Source organism: Geotrypetes seraphini, chromosome 5, assembly GCF_902459505.1.
Source record: "Geotrypetes seraphini chromosome 5, aGeoSer1.1, whole genome shotgun sequence".
Lineage (NCBI taxonomy): Eukaryota > Metazoa > Chordata > Amphibia > Gymnophiona > Dermophiidae > Geotrypetes > Geotrypetes seraphini.
In genome coordinates this window covers 50,672,952-50,694,583 of record NC_047088.1, presented here as the reverse complement: position 1 = coordinate 50,694,583, position 21,632 = coordinate 50,672,952, and the positions used below count along the sequence as shown (strand labels likewise).

The following is a 21,632-nucleotide window of genomic DNA, read 5'->3' as shown; positions in this document are numbered from 1 at the left end:
CCACAATCAAGGACTGGTGAGATAATTGGGATTTCTCAAATCTCTTACAAGATACGGTGGGATACTTCCAGCTTAGATGGTATGGCCGTAATAGAATAAGGGGTTTCCATAGTCCTGAGGAAAGTTTGCTTTAAGACAGGAGTCATAGGAAGCCTCAATGTCTCTTTGGGTGGATGGGGTAACTCCATGTCGGCCAAGTACTCAGGAGTGTACTTGGAATCAGAGTGGAGATCCAGCTGAAGAGCTTTCCCCATGTCAAAGACAAATCTCACAAATGAGGCAGACTTCGAGGTAGATGGACCCTCAGGAGAAGGAGAGCGAGACTTAGGAGCCACCGAATAGGAAGGAGAAGCCTCTCTGGAATATTGAGAAGGAGGCTCAGAATCCAGCAGCATAGTCACTGAAGAAGCTCCACTACCTGTGACAGAAGGAGTCAAAGACTGCTTGCGCTTAAGAAGCCTCAATGGTGAAGTACCCGGGGTCCAAGGAACAGAGTGTGTCGAGGCAGGAGGAGAAGGCTCCCTCGTACGCAGTCTCAATGGAGGAGTCTTCGACCTGGATGGACTGCAAGGAGAAGCAGCCAGTGTAAAAGCTTTGCGAGACTGAGACTTATGTTTAGGTTTTGAAAAAGTCTCGACGGCCTTTGATAAATGAGGCATAGAAGATTCAGTATCCGGAGGAGGGATGAAGACTTAGAAGGGACTGCAGTCGAGGCCTTCGAGACCGAAGTTGTCGAGGTCGGTTAAGGCAACCACGGGTGTCGGGGTTGAGGTCTTGGAAGTTGAGGCCGTCCCTGAAGCCGAGGTCGAGACCCTCTCAGCAGACTGCTCCATAGTGCCAAATAGTTGAAGAATTTTAGCACGGCGTCTGCGAAGGGCTCAAGGTTGAAGGGTAGCACAGTGCGAACAAGTGTCGGGGCAAATGTTCGGGACCCAGGCAAACAATACACCAACGATGAGGGTCAGTGATTGAAATTACCCTGCCACACTGGCTACACTTTTTGAACCCGGTAAGAGGCCGAGACATAGAAAAAAGAATGACCGACAAAAGAACTTGGTTAAGCGGTCAGGCCTAGGCCGAAAGGCCGCTGGCCAAAAAAGAAACAAGAAAACTTTTTTTTTTAAGAAAAATAGGTAAAAGACATGGGCACAGTGACTAAGAAAAAATAACAAAGCTGTGGTACAAGAAGGCAACGAAGAGCTGAAGTGAAGAGGACTTCTCGGCTCCGTGGAAAACGTTGAACTGAGGTACCTCACAGGAGACACACGCCCTGACTCAGGTGGGAAGGCACTCGCGCATTTGCGGTGCAGCACTGTAAGCTCTTACAAAGATTTTCAAGCAAGTCTGCTGCGGGGCTCTGTTGGTGACGTCATCCACCTGTTGAGAATATGCTGCCTGCTTGTCCTGGGATAACAAGAGTTTGCTTTGCTTGTCCCATCCTAAACAAAAATATTGTTCTGTTGCCTCAGATTACATCTAAGAAGTGAAATTTGGGCTCGACTCCACAAGCACACTATGCACTTCCGGCCTGTGAAGGCCGTCACGTGATACCCAGAGGACGGAAAGGCCTCTGCTCTTGGTGCGTCACAGGCAGCTGAGCTCAGAGGAAGCAGGCAATAAAACAGCTCGCGCCGGCGTAGCTTCGTAGACAGGATGGTGAAAATCGCCTTTAGCTCGCCCTTCGCCCACAAGCAGCTTAAGAAAGATGCTGAGGCGCTGGTGCCGGAGCAGGTGGGTGGCGTGGAATCGGCTTTGGCGGTGCCTCGCGGTGGGAATCAAATGAAGGGCGGCTACGGCCTTCTAGCTCGATCGTGTTCGGTTCGCACCCTGTGTTCGACGCGCGAGTGTCGCTTTCAGTTCGGCTTTTGGATAGTCAGAAAGCGCCCGTAGGTTTGCTTTGCCTCAATACGATTAATGCAAAATGTTTGCTTGCCCCATTGTTCTCTTCTCTCTCTACCAGCCGCTATCCCCCCCCCCCGCGCTTCCCGTAAGTGAGCGTTTGAAAACGGCCCTCAGCGTGACCTGAGATCGAGTCTCCCTGACGTACGGGACTGTTTTCAGGTTTGGTTGCAGTGAATGGTGATTGAATGACCAATAAACTAATAGCTATAAAACATATGCTAAAATAACAATATGCGCAGACTTTATTTCGTCTATTTGTAGAAGGTAGGGGGCAAAATAGTACCTTGGCCTTGTGAATTAAGCATAAATGTTCTGGGTTTATTTTTCTTTCTCAATATAGACACAGTGGTTAGGAAGAAAAAATTTAGGGACATTTTTTTAAAACCAGGCAATGTGCAACCTTCAGGGGTACAATGGGAGCAAAATCAGAATTTCTAATGCTGATTCTGCATTGGTGTTAGTGTATGGAACCTGGCTGCAGTTAGTGGGAGTACTTAGTACCTTTATTTAATTTTATATACCGTTTTCCCAAGGGAGTTCAGAATGCTTTACCGTATATACTCAAGTATAAACTGGGGTTTTCAGGCCCAAAAATGGGGGTCCCGGTTTACATTCGAGCCAATACATCCCCTTCCAAAATTATTGCAGGCCTCTGCCAGGCTCTGCACCCTGCCGCCCTTCCTATCCTAGCCTCATACCTCTAGTGCAGCGAGCAGGCACTAACTTTCCATGTTCCTGCCCCACTGTTAACTGGCTGCCGTGAGTGTCTTCGGCCACTGAGAAGCATGAGCAGGCGCTGCTGCTCAGTGGTGAGTGGCCTCCATTAAAGAAGTTGCTCAGCACTGAGCAGCAGCGGCCGAAGACACTCACGGCAGCCAGTGAACAGTGGGGCAGAAACTTGGAAAGTTTGTTCCTGCCTGCTGCACTTCCACTGGTGATCGGCAGTAGAGGTATGAGACTAGGACAGGGAGGGCGGCAGGATGCAGACCCTGGAGGGAGGGTGCAGAGTCAGGGGGTAGGGAAGGAAGGGTGCTAGGTGCAGATTCTGACGGGAGGGAAGGAAGGAAGGGGGCTGGGTGCATTGTTTGATGGTGGGGGAGGGAGAGAAGGGAGCTGGGTGCAGTGCCTGGCAGGAAGAGCTCGATGCAGTGCCTGACTGGGGAAGGAGGAAGGAAAGGAAGGGTGCTGGGTGCAGTGTCTGGCAGAAAGGGAGCAGAGCCTGGTGGGCACTTGAATATTAAGCCGTCCGAATTTTATTCGAGTCAACCATTTTTCCTCCTTTTGGGGGGGGGGGGAGGAAAAAGGGTCTCGATTTGTATTCGAGTATATACGGTATATGAATTTATTCAGGTACTCAAGCATTTTTCTGTCTGTCCTGGTGGGCTCAAAATTTATCTAATGTACCTGGGGCAATGGGGGGATTAAGTGACTTGCCCAGGTCACAAGGAGCAGCGTGGGTTTGAGCCCACAACCTCAAGATGCTGAGGCTTTAGCATTAACCATTGTGCCAGAATGAATTAAGTGCTGTTAATTGTGAAATAGCCACTTGGCACACCAGCTGGCTAATGCTTCTACTCTCCCAGACAAAACACACACAAAAAATTAACATGTGATTTACTATGTGCTAACAACCATCCTCAAAACACCTCAATATAGTTGTGGACTTAGCCTGTTTCTACACATTAAGGGCTCCTTTTACAGAGCTGCTGTTGTCAGTACTAGTATGTGCTCACTGGATGCGCTGGAAAAATGGCATTACAACTAGTATTATTATGGTTTGGGGTTGGGGTGGGCAAGCCCACACTAATCAGCATATCCACATTATTGTGTACTGATGATTGCATGAGCCCTTGCTTCCTACAAATTGGGTGGTTGTAAGTACTGACATGCCAACAGTGTGTGATAGACTGATGGACTACCCTGAATTGCCCTGTTCTCTTAGTGCAGTTATATAGTAAATAACAGCAAATGTTCTGAGTGGAAGAAGCAGTCTAATTCAATATTAAACAACAAACACTATAATATAGGAGTTCTGAAAAATTCTCAGCCCAACCAAGAAGGGAATGAGGTGGAACCATAAAATTTGTTAGTTATTCTACATATTCACTCCTAAGTTCAACACATTTGGCGCATTGTGTCTGAAGTTTCACCCTTGCCAAAAAATACTCTGAGGTCTGGTCATTGGATACTGCTCCACTGCCGCAGTTACTTCTGAATCGCTCACATTCTTGCCCTTTCAAATTCTTTTTAAGGTTTGGAAACAGAAAATAGACGGAGCAAGATCTGGTGTGTAGGGTGAATGGTCTATGCACTGAAACCCTAATTGCGTCAAAACATCCATCATTTTACCAGCCTTGTGAGCAGATGCATTGTCTTGCAAAAAAAGAGAATGCCTTTCGGCAGCTTCCCTATCTTTTTTTCCTTTCAATGCCTCCTTTAATTGGCACTGCCAGTTACAGTAGTATTCTGTATTAACTTCCTGATCCCAAAACACTGTGGCCATGACCTTTCCTGCTGACTTTTGGGTCTTGGATTTCTTTGGCTTTGGAGAACCTGAGTACCATCATTGCATGGAATATTTTGTCTGTTTCATAGTGTGTAACCATGTTTTATCAACAGTAACTAGTCATTCCAAAAAGTTGGAACTAGCTCACTGAAAGTGCTGAAAAATCAACTTGGAAGTGTCCACTCGATGTTTCATGTCAGCATTCAAACATTTGGGCACCCACTTGGCTGACAGCTTCTGCATACCCAGTTGCTCGTGGATTATACATCCAACACGTTCCCTGGATATCTGTAGTGTCTCGGCAGTTGTTTAGCTGATATTCGCCAATCTGCCAAAACTAGGTCATGGACATGATCAACAATTTCAGGAGTTGACCATTTGAGGCCTTCCAGACTCTGCTGCATATTTGGTCTCAATCTCCACGCTGAAAGTTTGCACACCAGTACTTCACTGTGGAGTATGATAGGCATTTGTCTCTGTGTTTGCATGATGCATTCAAGGATTTCCTTTGGAGTTTTCTTCTGTAGGAATAGGAACTTCATGATGGCTCAGAGTTCCATACTTGAAAATACCTCACTTTTTTTGACATGATTCAGTCGATGATCTGAAACAATGTTCAAAACATAGCATTACAGTTCTGTAAATTGGCACTTTGCAAAATAAAATAGCACTTTTTTCAGCTACAGTGGCAAAATAATGCTCAGAATTTAGGAAGTTGGTGGACTGAATGAAATCTTTTCAGTGCTTCCTTGTACACGGTGCTATGCTCAGCATTGCTGCAACTTGTTGTGTAATCAAACCTCAAACCTCTAGGATATAACACAATTTTGTTGTCAGTTTCTTAAATAAAAATAGAGAAAAAAATAATATTGAAAAAAAAACTCTACCTTTAGACTTAGGCGGAGAGAAAGCCGTCAAAAAAATGCTCTCTTTACTGTGCACAGCAGTTCTATAAAACAATGTTCCAAAAAAAACATCAATGTGCATCAAAACAGTCCAAAAAATTTGTTTTATATAAAGAAAAAGCTCAACAAAAAAAACATCAATGTGCATCAAAACAGTCCAAAAAATTTGTTTTATATAAAGAAAAAGCTCAACAAATGACACTTATTTGGCAATGCTCCTATAATTTCAGCCTTCAAATTTCCAAACAACATTAACATGCTCGAGAAATGGACCGCATCATGGCAAATGAGGTGTAACGTGGATAAGTGTAAGGTGATGTATGTCAGTAACAAAAATCTTATACACGAATACAGGATGTCTGGTACAGTACTTGGAGAGACCCTCCAGGAAAGAGACTTGGGAGTACTGGTTGACAAGTCAATGAAGCCATCCATGCAATGTGTGGTGGCGGCAAAAAGGGCAAACGGAATGATTAAGAAGGGGGGGGGAATCACGAACAGATCGGAGAAGGTTATCATGCTGCTGTACTGGGCCATGGTACGCCCTCACTTAGAATACTGCGTCCAGCACTGGTCGCCATACATGAAGAAGGACACAGTACTACTCGAAAGGGTCCAGAGAAGAGTGACTAAAATGGTTAAGGGGCTGGAGGAGTTGCCGTACAGTGAGAGGTTAGAGAAACTGGGCCTCCTCTCCCTCGAAAAGAGGAGACTGAGAGGGGACATGATCGAAACATTCAAGATAATGAAGAGAATAGACTTAACAGATAAGGTTGTTCACACTCTCCAAGGTAGAGAGAACGAGAGGGCACTCTCTAAAGTTAAAAGGGGATAGATTCTGTACAAACGTAAGGAAGTTCTTTACCCAGAGAGTGGTAGAAAACTGGAACGCTCTTCCGGAGGCTGTTATAGGGGAAAACACCCTCCAGGGATTCAAGATAAAGTTAGACAAGTTCCAGCTGAACCAGAACGTACGCAGGTAAGGCTGGTCTCAGTTAGGGCACTGGTCTTTGACCTAGGGGCCGCTGCGGGAGTGGACTGCTGGGCACGATGGACCACTGGTCTGACTCGGCAGCGGCAATTCTTATGTTCTTAAGATATGTTGTTCCTCTTTTTTTCAATCATGCCTACATGTCTTAGGTCCATAAGAGCTATACTGAAACAGTGTTATGCGAAACAAATGCCCCTTCTGGTGCAATAGGCACACCATTACGGAGAGGCCAAGGGTTTGGGTATTGAATCCATTGATTGCTTTTGTATAAACTGAGGGAGCAGGTGTAGCTCCCGTGGAAGGAGGTGGAGTTGGAAGACATGATTTTACTTCTGCAAGCAGCTTCCTGGTTCAGCTACAAGACCCTAGCGTTCAGGACCACTAGACAAGAGAGAAGATAACCGAGATAAGAATCTAATCTTAAGCATGTACTGCCTAATCTTTAGTCAAGAGGGGTCGAAAACTGACGTTTTGTCTAAGTCATCAAGTACCCTAGTTGTAGCCCTGTTCAGAAGTATTTATGTGAAAAAGCTTTAAAATCTTCATTTATAAACACAAATGTAGTGTTAATCACAGTAGTGCCTGATGACTTGATTTGTGTGGTTTTGTTGAACTGGGCCTGGTGCTCAGTGACAAGTACAGCCAAACGGAGGACTTGGTAGAGGAATAGAGTTTTATTGTTTGGCTGGAGTAGAGGATGCATCCAGTCTGTGGCCCTCGACAGACAACGATGATCAAACTTGATTCCTGCTACTAAGGTCTCCGAGGGAATCTCTGCATGAGAACTTCTTACTGTGTAGCTAGGTGGGAAAGCTTAGGAGCCACTTGTCTCCCCCTCCCCTTCAATCAAGTTTTTATTCAGAAAAGGTATACATCAATGAACAATACAATATTTATACACCCATTCTACTATAAAAGATTTTTGCTGACTCTTTGGGTGCCTTAACCAGACCCATTTTCCTTTCCTGCCCCATTCCATTTTTGCCAGCAGGGTAAAACTGAGGCTCTGATTTTGATGCATCTAATACTATTTACACTTTTTTGTGTGTGTTTTTGTTTTTTTTAATGTTTGAAGGATCCTGAAATAGCAACCCATGGAACTGAAAATTCAACTGGAAGATGTCTGCTTACTCTTCTGGGTCTTGCATTCATTCTTGCTGGTGTTATAGTGGGTGGAGCCTGCCTCTACAAATACTTCATGCCCAAGGTAAGAGTAAAGCTGGGGATTTTTGCTTTTTGTGGGGGTTTCTTCCTTCTTCCAGAAGTTGGTCACCTGCCTGCATAAGTCACTCTAGTCACATACACAAAAAACTATACAGTGTTCCCCCGCGAATTCGCGGTTTCACTCATTCGCGATATTCTCTGACCGCTTCTTTCTGTACTAAAGTCGGGTTACACCAATCAGGAGATGCATGTCAAAGCAGCTCCTGATTGGTGTAGCCCGACTTTAGTACAGGAAGAGGTGATTTCCTTCACTTGCCAGCGCTTTAGCTCCCCTCTTCTGCTTCCCCAGGTGAAAAACCGTATTCGCAGTTTTTCGATATTCGCGAGGGTTCCGTTCAAATACTAATCTATAATCCACAATTAAAATTTCAAACCGTAAAAATTCTGGGACTCTTGTGTTTAATGTACAGTGCTGTGTATGTCTAGCAGTACTGGAGAAATTAGTAGAAGTGGTAGTATTTATTTTATTTAAAAATTTCTTACTACATCTACAATTCTGAGCGAGTTACAAGTAAACATGCATAAACTAAGCAAACAAACCATTAGACAAGAAACATCACATCCAGTAAGGTAACCAAAAAAAATCTAAATACCAACCTCAATGCAACAGGCCTAATGACAGGTGGCCATATGACGACTTCCTCTCAACCATCTCGCTTACATTAAAAAATCTCTCAAACAGCACTGTTTCAACCAGCTTCCTAAAATTTATTTAGTAGTAGAAAGTGAAAGGGGCAGGTGACAAGAATAGATGATGGGGTGGGAGTACCAGCTCTCAGAGAACAGAGGGTAGGTGGTGGTGTGTTGGTTTGCTTCCACCTCCCAAGTCCCTGTCTTTTTTGTATGTTTAAATTAGGTATTCTGTTTCTGCTTGGGGTTTTTTTTTTCTTCTTATTGGTGTTACTTTGGATTTTCCTGTGTTCAGATAATATTGTACTTGCAGCTTCAGTAGCTGAGAACCCTGATTTTTTTTTTCTCATATGTATTAGAAAGTGTTTTCTTCTCAAAGGGACAGACACCTGTTTGATTGCCTTATCTGCATGTTCTCTCTGATTTTCTATACTGTGTCCTATGAAGCGCAAGATTTTTAAGGCGTTGTCAGGGTGAAGGGGAGACTAGTGAAAATGACTGACAGGTTCAGTGCTTAGTTCATATATGACACAAATACCCATATGGTTGTATTGATGACAGCTACTCCTTTTTATTTTTTGCATTTTGAAAGCGCTGATTTTATACTCACAAATTGCTTTTTAAGTTGCCTTTTTTTTTTCTTTGAGGTTTGCATAGTCCACATCAAACGTTTGGTTTAAGAGGGGAATCTTGATATAGAATACACATTTAGAAAGGAAGAGGAGTATTGACTAGTTCTATATATGACTTCCGTGTAATTACTTTTTGAGTGATGTATTGTAAATTGTACGGAACATAACCAGAGCAGTGAGTCATTGAATTTCTTTTGTTGTTTTTTAGCATAAGGTTTACCATGGCCAGTTATGTTATACTGAAAGCCAGGATCGTGTTCCAGAACCATACTTCCTGCCCATTGTGGAAGAAGCAGATATTCGGGAAGAAGAGAATTTTGCACTCATTGATGTTTCTGTTCAGAAGTCCTCTGATAGTGACCCAGCAGCTATCATGCATGACTTTGATAGGGTGGGTATAAGATGACTTCTGTTGGAAGAATTTTTATGATAAAAATATATTACTGTTCTTCCTGCACTAGAATAGCCATTATACAAAAATCCCATATTGCTTCCAACATGACTATAAAGAGGTATGTAATCATTTTATACAGTGATGGCCAATTACCCAGCAATGTTGCACTCTTCAGATTTTCAATAACTTCAGCTGACCTGAAGATTTAATGAGCCTTGTAAACATTTATCATTCTGTTTTTCTCCTCTAAATAGCTTCTAACTGCTTACCTGAACTTGCATCTGAATAAATGCTATGTAACACCAATGAATACATCAATCGTCATGCGACCAAGAAGCCTCATTGTCCTCTTTGTTAAACTTGGGGTACGTATGCTGCTGTGTGTATAAACCAATTTGCTATATGTGTGTTTATTTTATAATTGAAGCCTTAATCACAGCTATAAAACAAAAAAACTAAACTTTAAAGTACAAAGTGCTTTTGTTTGTCTTTTGGTGATTTAAATCTACTTATTTTTATTAGTGCTAAGCTTGTACATTTTTCATATTTTGCTAAGTTCATATGAATTAAGACTTTATAGAAAGTTGAGTAGATAAGTTAAAAAACAAAATCTAATATCTACCTATCAGTCTTAGGGCTACAGTATTTTCTACTTCCAGTCTAACCCGGAAGACTATTCTGCTTCAGATCATACCCAGAGTGTAGATTTAGAACTTAACACTCATAACAGATCAGATAACATTTTGGATTCTGCGCAAAGCAAAGCTGAGCTCAAGTATTACAGGAGGCTGTCCAAATTAGGACTACTTTCATCTCTGTGACTTTTGGAAGGTAGAGTGTTCATCAAGATCAACATCTCCGAATGTGGCTCACACCTCCATACTGGTCCAGTGTGCTTGCTGTTCCAGAGGTGTATCTCTTTGCTTTTCAGAGGATAGCTACCTTATATACTCGAATATAAGTCGATCTGAATATGTTGAAACCCCCATTTTCCCCCCCAAAAAGGAGGAAAAGTGGTTGACCTCAAATATGTTGGGTGGCTTAATATTCAAGTGCCCTGCCCCATCAGGCTCTGCACCCAACCCCCTTACTTCCTCTCTCTCTTTCCTGCCAGTCTCTGCACCCAGCCCCTTCCCTCCCTGCCCTGTCCGTCGTACCTCCTCTGCCGATTCCTGGTGGTCCAGAGGTGTAGCGGGCAGGAGCGAGCTTTCCATTCTCCTGCCCTGCTGCTAACTTGGTCAGTCAGTGGCTGCCGTGAGGTCTGCTTTCTTCTGCCACTGAGCGGCACCAAGGAGCAGCGCGGCTTCCTGACTTCTGGAGACTTTGTAAATTGAATGTACTTCAAATCTGTTTGTGATAGACAATACATCAAGTACAATAAACAATAAGCAACAGCTGTAGGTTGGTGAGAAAGGGATGGGTACTTGGTGCCAGATGAGCTACCGCATGAAAGGCTGAGAACTACTGCTATAGAATAATCCTAATAAAAATACATATATGCAGTACCATAGAGCTTATACTATCAAAAATATCCTAATGGTTTGGGCTTGAAGTAACAAAGAAAATGAAACTTCCAGATAATGATGCTATTTTATTTACAAAATTTTGTAGCTAAATATTGGGAATTTTAAGTAGCCTTCTCCAATTAAATGTTAAGAGTTGAGTTAATACTTTTGCAGACCAGAGACAATTGTGATCCCTCTCAATGTATATTAGAGTAAGTGAAAAATAAGTAATACATGTAGATAAATTTGTTACTAAAATACATTCTGTTATGCTTTAATTTTGTTTAGACCAGTTCCCATGTTCCTCCTTCATCTGTGGTCCATGAGGAGATGGTGGTAACAGAGACTGAAAATGTGTCTGAGCTGGGCATCCTTATTTACCAACTTTGTGCAGGGAAGGAGACCTTCAGAGTGCAGCGCAGAGACCAGATGACTGGTATATTTTCTAACTTTCTATGTAGACTCTCTAGGTTTTAGGATTTTGTGTGAAATATTTTATCACTTGAAATTTTTTTTCCCTGTGGTAGATGGCAATAAAGATAACACAAAACTGCATAATATATTCAGAGTTCTAAGGAAGCCTGCTTTTCACAGCACTTCTGCAGAATTTCGCTTGGCATGAATTCCTCCTCTGCATTTATTTATTTTATTTATATACCACTTATATCTTAAGTGGTTTTACATCCAAGTACTTTATCATATTTCCCTATCTGTCCTGGTGGGCTCAAACTCTTTATCTAGTGTACCTGGGGCAATGGGATTAAGTGACTTCCCTAGGTCACAAGGAGCAGTGTGGGTTTGAACCCACAACCTCAAGATGCTGAGGCTATAGCTTTAACCACTGAACCAGGAGGAATTAAGTGCTATGTTAACTGAGAAAATCCTGTCCAAACATTTTCTACTCTGGCGATACGATATGACGACAGATCATGTAGATGAGCCTCCCTTCATTCCATCAACCTTGCTGTTTCTTGAGCCATCAGGACACAGGTGAAGAGGGGCAAAAATGCTTTATCCTCCGTTTCCTTCACCAGTCTTGCAAACCAGGATGGCTGCATCAAAATGCATGGGAGACTGAGAAGGTAAAGAATAAGAGGTTAGCTTTCATGAACTACAAAAAGATCGCAGAAAGAGGAAGGCAGGCAAAATTATCTGGAAAAGTTAAGAGAGGCTGGTCGTGTAGTCAGGAAAGCAAAGTTGCAAATGGAAAAAAAATAGCTGACACGGTAAAACGGGGAGACAAGACATTTTTTAGATATATTAGTGATAGGAAGAAGTGCAAAAGTGGCATTGTGAGACTCTAAGGGGAGGAATATGTAGAAGCTGATAAAGAAAAGGCCAAATTGCTTAACAAATATTTCTGTTCTATGTTCACGGCTAAAGCACCGGGAGTGGGACTGCAGAAGACAAACGTGAATAGGGATGGAAGAGTAATAGACCCTGATCAATTTTCAGAGGGTTGTGTTCGTGAGGAGCTAGCTAAAATAAAAGGTAGACAAAGCGATGGGGCCGGATGGTGTACATCCGAGGGTGCTGAAGGAACTTAGGGAAGTTCTGGTAGCTCCGCTGACTGACCTTTTCAATGAGTCCCTAGAGTCGGGAGTGATACCGGAGGACTGGAGAAGGGCAGATGTGGTCCCTCTCCACAAAAGTGGAAGTAAGGAAGAAGTAGGGAATAACAGGCCGGTAAGTCTGACTTCTGTGGTAAGCAAATTAATGGAAATGCTTTTAAAACAGAGAATGGTGAAGTTTCTGTAATCCTGTGGATTACAAGACCGGAGGCAACATGGATTCACTAGAGGTAGGTCTTATCAGACAAATCTGATCAATTTCTTTGACTGGGTGACCAAAGAATTGGATAGAGGATGTGCGCTAGATGTGGTGTATTTAGACATTAGCAAAGCCTTTGATAGTGTTCCACACAGACGTCTGATAAATAAACTTGAGTGCCCTCGGGATGGGTCCCAAAGTGATGGACTGGGTGAGGCACTAGTTAAGTGGAAGGTGACAGAGGGTAGTAATCGATGGAGATCGCTCTGAGGAAAGGGATGTTGCCATTGGTATGCCTCAAGGTTCTGTTCTTAGGCCTGTTCTTTTTAACATTTTTATAAATGATATTGTTGAAGGGTTGTCTGGTAAGATTTGCCTCTTTGCGGATGATACCAAAATCTGCAATAGAGTAGACACGTTAGATGGTGTGAATAACACAAAGAAAGACCTGGTGAAGCTTGAAGAATGGCCTGAAATTTGGCAGCTAAAATTTAATGCTAAGAAATGCAAGTCATGCATTTTGGCTGCAAAAACCAGAGGGAACGGTACAGTTTAGGGCAGTGGTTTCAAACTCACAGCACGGGAGCCACATGCAGCCCGCCAGATATTCTCTTGAGGCCCTCGGTATGTTACCATTGTTCTGGAACATTGTCCGCCTCATTGCTGTAACCTCATGCAAGCACTTTCCTGTGTCTGTATGCGATTGTGAGGTGGAATGGAGAAGACAATTCCCGTATAAATGCAGGAAAGCGCTTGCATGAGGTTACAGCAGTGAAGCAGGCAACGTTCCAGAACATAAGGTATTGGAGGCAGTGCAGCTTGTGCATATGTACATAATCTCGTGAACTCTTGCGAAATTCGGCACCTCTCCTGGCGGTGACGGCTTGATGTAAGATGGCGGTTGTGTCCGGTGCTGGAGGAGTTGAGAGCTGAAGGCCGTTGTGGATGTGACCACCGGATACTTAAAACACAAGTTTTCCAGGCGCAAGTCAGATATTGATTCTCCCCTCTACAAAAAAGCCTAGAGGTCTACACCAAAATCTTGTCTCTTGCAGTTGATACTTTAGATTAGAATCTAAATCACAATTTTGCATGAGCTAAAACTCTTTATAGTTTATAAATCTTTCCTTAATTGCTTCTGATAAATTTCGGCTATACACAGCTGAAAGCAGTGCAACATGCAGAAAGTGAAAAACTACCTGAACTTTACTTTCTGCATGTTGCATCTTCTTTCAGCTGTGTATAGCTGAAATTATCAGAAGCAATTAAGGAAAGATTTATAAACTATAACGAGTTTTACCTCATGCAAAGTTGTCATTTCTTTAATAAGACATTAACAATTTTTTCTGCTGCCCTCCAAGTACCTACAAATCCAAAATGGGTTTGAGTTTGAGACCGTTGGTTTAGGGGGTGAAGAACTTATTTGCACGACAGTAGAGTGAGACTTGGGTGTGATTGTATGCGATGATCTTAAGGTGGCCAAACAGGTTGAAAAGGTGACGGTGAAAGATAGAAGGATGCTAGGTTGCATAGGGAGAGGTATGGCCAGTAGGAAAAAGGAGGTATTGATGCCTCTGTTTAAGACTCTCTGGCGAGACCTCATTTAGAATATTGTGTACAATTCTGGAGGCTGCACCTTCAAATAGATATAAAAAGGATGGAGTCGGTCCAGAGGAAGGCTACTATAATGGTATGGGGACAGACTGAAAGATCTTAATATGTATACTTTGGAGGAAAGGCCGAAGAGGGGAGATATGAGAGAGGCGTTTAAATACCTATGTAATATAAATGTGCATGAGTCGAGTCTTTCATTTGAAAGGAAACTCTTCAATGAGAGGGCATAAGATGAAGTTAAGAGGCGATAGGCTCTGGAGTAATAATAATAACTTTATTCTTCTATACCGCCACAATCTCCGAGGAAATACTTTTTTATGGGAAAGGATGGCAGATGTGTGGAAACAGAGACTGTCTGAATTCAAGAGGGCCTGGGATGGGCACGTGGGATGTCTCGCAGAGATAAAGATAATGGTTATTGTGGATGGGCAGACTAGATGGGCTATTTGGCCTTTATCTGCCGTCATGTTTCTATGTTTCCTCCCACCCCCACTAAGACCACAATTTGAAGTGTAGCTCAGAAGTTTGGAGAGATCTCTGCTAAATGCTCCTGTCGCAACACAATGCGGTTCTGTTCTACCACAGCAGATATTTCCAAACAGGTAAGTACACTACATTTTCAAGTGAAAAGATTCCAGTGAGGATCAACATGAACCAAACCTGAGGCAGCTTTTAAGTGTTTGGTGCTTTGCAAGAGGGATAAAGGTAACAAGTTCTTTCATGTGTTTGATGCGCATAGAAAGTTGATTGATATTTGGAGGTGACAACATTTTTTTGAAGTCATGATCTGTATAATTCAATAGTTTGGGTGTCCGTTTTCTCCCTTAAATGTCTTGCAAGTATTGTGCCTGATTTATTACTATAAATACCAACCCCCCCCAACTTCTTCAAAAAGTAGTTTGAAAAAAATCTGCAATCTCTCTGGTTCCACCCTTACTTAGCTAAGCTCTTCAAAAGCACCTGCCGTGGTTGTTTTAATGAAAGACAGTTTAGAGCAATGGTATTCAACCCAGTCCGCATGGTTTTCAAAATCTGTCATCCATATTCATTGTGGATATCCTGAAAACTCAACTGGCCAGGTGGTCCCTGAAGACTGGGTTGAATACCACTGGTTTAGAGTACAAGCAAAGCATGCTGATTAAATGCTTCTTTCTATGTGACCCTTGCCACCATTTCTAAGTGCAACCCACATGTAACGCATTCACTTCTCCCGTTTTCAATTACATTCTAAATCATCCCTTACCACAAATTTTAATAATTTTCCCCTAATTTTCATAGTCAATTTAATTCCCACTTACCCAATTTCCTAACTGAAATGGTTTTCAATTTGTTCTTCCCTTATCTGACCCATAGGTTTCTGACATAAGTCTATTTGTCTATAGGTATCCCTAGAGTGTAAATAAAAAGTAGTTTCTAAGTGACATGATACAGATGCCATGCATCTACTAACTCTAGTGCTTTCATTAAGGAAAGTAGTATTTTCTATAATTCTAAATTCTTTATTCATTTTTACATATTGCAACAAGTGTATCATATGAAATCATTCGAAATTGTATATATACACTTGATTAACTTTCATGTAACACTTTAAATATAACATTTCAATCAATACCTATGTTCTATAATATCTTAAATATTATATACTACATTTAATATCTAAAGAATTAATATTAGGATAGAAAACCCTCCCATCCCCTCCCTCCCTCTACAGAAATTCCATCTACAATATATCAAATTATTAACACATTCCTCTACATTATAGTATTAATAAATATTACCCACCCACAACCCCTCATGTCGAAAGCAGTATTTTCTTAGGGGATTTGCCATGGGGGGGAGGGGAGATTCTTGGTGTAACTCCAGAAGCACCCCTCAATTGGCTTCTCTGTAAAAATATCAAAAGTTGAATGAGTCCTTTAAAATTCCCCTTGTCCAGCATTTGGAGCATGCATATAAACAATTGTCACCTCTTTTTTCCTGCAATAGCCCCACCAATGCTAAACATCCTCCTAAGTAATCCTTATAGCTCTCCCTAATTATGAAGGAATATCTTGAATGAACTAAAATTGCCCAACCTGATTGTTCCCCCCCCAAAAAAAAAATATCAATGCACAAATGAGGTCCCAAATTTCTTGCTATATAAGATGCTGGTCCCAAAGATGCAAACGCATTTCTTGCAATATTATAGCCCATTCGGCTCTTGAAATATTATACAGTTTTCCCATTAACATTCCATGAATCCACCTAAACATTGCAATCCAGTACTACCCCAATCTTGCCGGCATTTTCACCTTTTTCGGCTAGCTTCTCCCTAGAGAAAGCTGCTCATCGGAGTGTAGGACTCATTTATTCCACCCCTCCCTTCAGAACACTCCAGTTAAAGAAAAGAGGATGGGAAAATCCAGAGTAAAATATTTGTCTCCCAATAATTTGCAATCCAAAAAGTTTCTCCAGCAACAAGTTCTGATTATAGTAACATATGACAAACAGCCCTCCCCTTATTACCAGTTTGCAGTGTCTTCCCAAATGAACAGCATCCCAATGTTATCAACATGCACCGTGCAGCATTAAAATCTCCAAGAACCAAATGTTTCAAATATCTTGATAGTGTTGCAGGTTCCAGGAACCTTCTGCCAGCCTTTGTCCTGTAGTGACTTAAGGCTTACAGGACAAGGGCTTACTCCTCCAGTACTTTCTAGGCTTCAAGAGTAGACTATGCCCCCCTCCCCCTTTAAAAAAAAAAAAAAAAAATTTGCCTTCTGTTAGCAGCCGTTCAAACCGTGTCAAAGGCTTTGCTGAAATTCAGGTAGACTACATTTAGCACACATCCTCTATCTAAGTCCCCTGTTACCCAGTTTAAAAAAATTTGATCAGATTCATTTAGCACAAATTTCCCTTGATGAAACCATGTTGTCTCAGATCTTGTAACCCATTGAATTCCAGGTAGTTCACTATTCTTTCCTTCAGCGCTTTAGCTCTTAGATCAAACCATACCATATGATGATTACTGTTATCAAAGTGGACATTGTACACTTTCTCCATTTGTGAGCACCAGATCTATTGTCATCCTTTGTCTCTTTGTTTCCATCACCACCATTTGTTTGAACAGAGCACTGTGAAAGGCATCTACCATCTCTTTGCTATTTTGTGATTCTGCAGTAGGGACCTTCAGTCCATGTCATGTAGTTTTGAAATCTCCTAGGAACAGCAGCTCCCCTTTCAGACTCTTTTTCTGGATTTCTGCAACTAGCATTTTATCCAGCTTCTCAGTTTGTGTCAGACCTATAGATGATTCCTGTGTGTGTATAGTTCCATCTTCTCTCTTTAAGCTGATCCATAAGGACCCTTGTATTTTAGCTGCTTTAATATTGTTTTTCATATATAGCAAAGAATGTGGATCAATGGCTGAAAAAATCCTGCTTTTTTGTTCTATAGCATTAGAGAACTCTATTGTGCAGAGCTCTCGAGCAGGACTGTTTTCAGCCTTTGATCTCCGTTCTTTGACTTGGGACTCTTAGGGACCCCTGAGGAAGACAGGGTCATCGAAACACGGACCGTGTTGGGTCCACAGTTCCCATCTTATGGGTCCTAGACATTTTATTATGTGGATTTTATGACTGTATCTTCAATAAAGCTTGCATCTTGGACATCTCCACAGCGTTTTTGTTTTTGGTTGCTCTTTGATTCTGTGGCATACCAGGGTCAATTTCTGTTTGGTTGTGTTTTCACATATAGCACCACTCCACCTCTTTAGCTATCTCTCCTTTTTAAAAGAGATTAGAGCCCAGTATGATTATATTCCACTCATGGGAACCATTGAACCGTGTCTCTGTGATAGCAACAATATCTAATTCAGCTTCCAACATTGGGGTTTGCATGTGATATATATAGGATGGAAAGCTCCTGGGCTCCAGTAGGCGAGTGGATGGTTGTCCTAGGCTCCTGGCTTCGTCTGTGCCTGTGATGAGACTCGGCCTAGCTTGGCTACAGTCTTAATATTCTAATTCAGTTGAGCGTGGTATTCAGGCTTGCTGGGTTTTCAGGGTATAGCTGGAGGTGTCGCAGCACTTTCTGGCACACAATTAAGGGAGCATGATCTTTCCAGCAGGACAAAGCTTTGGTATGTCACATTAATCAAGTTTCAAGTTTATTAGGTTTTTATATACCGCCTATCAAGGTTATCTAAGCGATTTTACAATCGGGTGCTCAAGCATTTTCCCTATTTTCCATTGCAAATGCAAGCAGTGTCTCACTTCCGGTTCACCACACAATTGTTTCCCACGTACTCACCTTTATAGGGACCCCTGAAGAAGACTTTTTGTCGAAACATGGACCATGTTGAGTCCTGTATCCCTAGCGGACTAGGTCCTTTAAGGCTCTTATGTGGATGATTTACTTTTATGTGAATGATTTTAGTGTACCTTTGGAACTTTGATACTTTCAAATAAAGTCCATTTGGGAACATGGTCACTCCACAGTTTTTTTGGTTTTCCCTATCTGTCCCAGTGGGCTCACAATCTATCTAATGCAATCTGGATTGGTCTGGTAGGAAGATGAGAAAAACGATTAATAAAAAACAAATTTTCCCTTTAGACTTAGGGCTCCTTTTACTAAGCCACGTTAGGGCTTTAACGTGCGGAATAGTGCGCGCTACATTGCTGCACGCGCTAGACCTTAACGCCAGTATTGAGCTGGCGTTAGTTCTAGAAGCGTAGTGTGCGGTAATTTCCTGCGTGCGCTAAAAACACTAGCGCACCTTAGTAAAAGGAGCCCTTAGACCAGGGGTTGGGAACTCTGGTCCTCGAGAGCTGTATTCCAGTCGGGTTTTCAGGATTTCCTCAATGAATATGCATATTCATTGGGGAAATCCTGAAAACCCGACTGGAATATGGCTCTTGAGGACTGCAGTTCCCTACCCCTGCCTTAGACTATTCAGATCCCACCCAAAGAAGAGTTAGATTAAATGATTTTATCTATTTGTTCCTGAATTAGTAGCTTAGATCTTGTGATATGGTTTTTTTTAAAAAAATTATTTAAAATAAATGTTATCCTTGTTTAAGGAGCAGTTTTCTTGAGTGTTGGTTTGTCTTGTATACATCAGCTTGGACAAAATCTATTTGGAGTATTACAAGACTGCACTAGTACTTATAGGGTAGTGGTATCACTTAAGTTCTATGTTCTCTGCATCCACTTGCTTGCTGGAGAGGACATATCTGTATTGGCCTAGTAGGACTCAAGGAAAGGAAATTATCAGGTTAAGAACAAATTTCATTTCAGTGAGATGTGTGCAGTTTATGTTGCTGTAGGAATGCTATCTTGCATATGTTTCCAAGTTTATTGGTTTTTTATATACTGTTTATCTGAAATAGCTAAACGGTTTACAATAAGCTTTTCATAAAATATAACTGAAAATGAAGATAAAATTATAGGCATTGTGAGTATATTATTGGGATAGTTGGTCAGCTGGCTGGGGGGAGGGGGGACTGATCAAGGGTCCAGAAGTAGCCAATAGGTCATAATTTGAGGATCCCTGGTATAAAATATAATACACAGATCTAGCATGGCATGTAGGATATTTCTATGCTGATTAAAGTGTTCCGGAAGTGTTTTGTTTCTGTGATGGTAAAAATTACATACGTGTACATGAGATATTTTTTGCATGCATGTTTAAAATGTTTTTCTCTTCTTATTCTTCATAGGTCTTCAGAAGAGATCAGCTGACGAATGCCGTCTAATTCGGCATTTTGAGAATAACTTTGCAGTTGAAACAAAGTTCTGTGAACAGTGAAAAGCACCAAAATACAAGTGCCAGTGTTGCACATTCTTAAAGAAGTAACCTGCACATTTCTAAATCATGATCTGCAGTGATAATCAAAAGCCACCTGTGTTGTGTATTTGCTTCAGTTGAAAATACCACTTTCAACTTTTTGTAGGTCATACATTAGCTAATTTTAATTCTGTTAAGTAAGCTAAGTAGTTAAGGTTAGAGCAATTTATCCATGCACTCGTCAATAGCTTGACGAGGATAACACATTTTAAAAACTGTATTGCTTTTTTGGGTGGGTGTGGCTTGCTTATTCATCAGCTAAAGAAATTTTAACAGATATTTACAGCAAGAACTTAACCCTTGTTTGACTTCTATTTTCTCTATGTTGTGCAACTACTGTAATGAATGTATATATTTAGAATCTTCCTTAACCTTCATTTTAGTTATGTATTTTCAGTACTGTACCAGAAATTGTATACTTGCTCTGACCTCCTATATGCTATAAATACCTTGTTTTAGTTCTGAAGTCATTGTGCAGTATTGATTACAAAGTTGTATGTTAACTCTGGAACTTCTTTGCTTATGGCCTTTTCAGGTAGTCTAGTAGCTTTTCATGACATAATAAAAAGGCATTCATTGTGAAACTAAGACATATAATAAAAATACCACACTAAGTCAAAGATCTCAATTATACAAAATCTAATTTAGAGGAGCTTTGGAAGCTTAGAGATCAAACTTGTGGTCTGATATCTTAAACTATCCCTTTTTGTATAAACATCTTATAATTCATCTACTTTAACAATTTGAGTATCTAATTCCGTCTCAATCTGAACTACTCTATTGCCGTTTTTACTACAGCTGCTACTTTCTTTCCAAAAGTATTAAAAATAAAAAAACTGCAACATAGCAGTTGCTAATAAAGAATTAGCAATATACTACATATTTGAATTTCTTTAACATGAATTTCTATAGAAAAATAGATGTTATAATAAATATTTCTCCTGAAAGACATCGGTTGATTTTTTTGAATTGGTCAAATTGAGAGTTTTTTTGTAAAGATGCATCAAAATAACATGTAGCTATTGTCATATTGAAGCTTTTCCTTGCTGGTGACTTGCTCCTGATCCTTCTTTAGCTTTGGAGAGCTTGTACCTTAAAAATAAAAAAAAATCTAATACTCCTGCCCACTTAACTAGCATCCTTACTAATGAGCAGTGGATCCAATACAATTCCTTTTCTTTCCTGTGCTGATGCCTGCTGCTTGCTAAACAATGACCAGAAAGTGTATCTTCATGCTGACTGAGAGGAAACTTTTGACTTCTGTTTAAAGATGTTCTAATACCCTGCCCTCCTTTTACCAAGCTGTGGTAGAGGTTTCTACTGGAGCGCTAAATGCTCCAAAACTCATAGAATTCCTATGAGCTTCGGAGCAGCATTTAGTGCTCCAAGCCATGGTAGAAACCTCTACCACAGCTTAGTAAAAGAGTATCACAATTATTAACAGAACACTTGCTAATCCTGTTAACTGACCCACATTAATTAGTGATACCTTCTGGCACTACCTTTTCTAGCAGAGGATATATACAATGATCCAATTCATACATGCATAATTTGGCCAGGTACTAGTGACCTGGATTGGCCACCGTGAGAACGGGCTACAGGGCTTGATGGACCATTAGTCTGACCCAGTAAGGTTATTATTAGGTTCAATACAGTTTTAAGTTGATTCCTTAAACACTAGATGGCAGTATAGCACTGAGTCATATGTCAGAAGAATACCCCGCTATCTTGT

General features: G+C 41.3%; 1 protein-coding gene across 1 annotated transcript; it reads left to right on the top strand.

The window, feature by feature from the left end:
• Window positions 1-1,525: 1,525 nt before the first annotated feature.
• On the top strand, window positions 1,526-20,851 carry ITM2A (integral membrane protein 2A). Its single transcript, XM_033945260.1, has 6 exons — window positions 1,526-1,731; window positions 7,380-7,511; window positions 8,999-9,181; window positions 9,439-9,549; window positions 10,978-11,125; window positions 19,773-20,851. Exons 1-6 carry the CDS (start codon window positions 1,654-1,656, stop codon window positions 19,859-19,861), a joined length of 741 nt encoding a protein of 246 aa, XP_033801151.1. The 5' UTR covers window positions 1,526-1,653; the 3' UTR covers window positions 19,862-20,851.
• The last annotated feature ends 781 nt before the right edge of the window (window positions 20,852-21,632 follow it).

Excerpts from the sequence above, each read along its gene's own strand:
- ITM2A (XM_033945260.1), top strand. The coding sequence starts at position 1,654 with ATGGTGAAAATCGCCTTTAGCTCGCCCTTCGCCCACAAGCAGCTTAAG. Across the intron at positions 1,732-7,379 it reads AGGCGCTGGTGCCGGAGCAG|GATCCTGAAATAGCAACCCA; the intron begins GTGGGTGGCGTG and ends TAATGTTTGAAG. Across the intron at positions 9,182-9,438 it reads TCATGCATGACTTTGATAGG|CTTCTAACTGCTTACCTGAA; the intron begins GTGGGTATAAGA and ends TCCTCTAAATAG.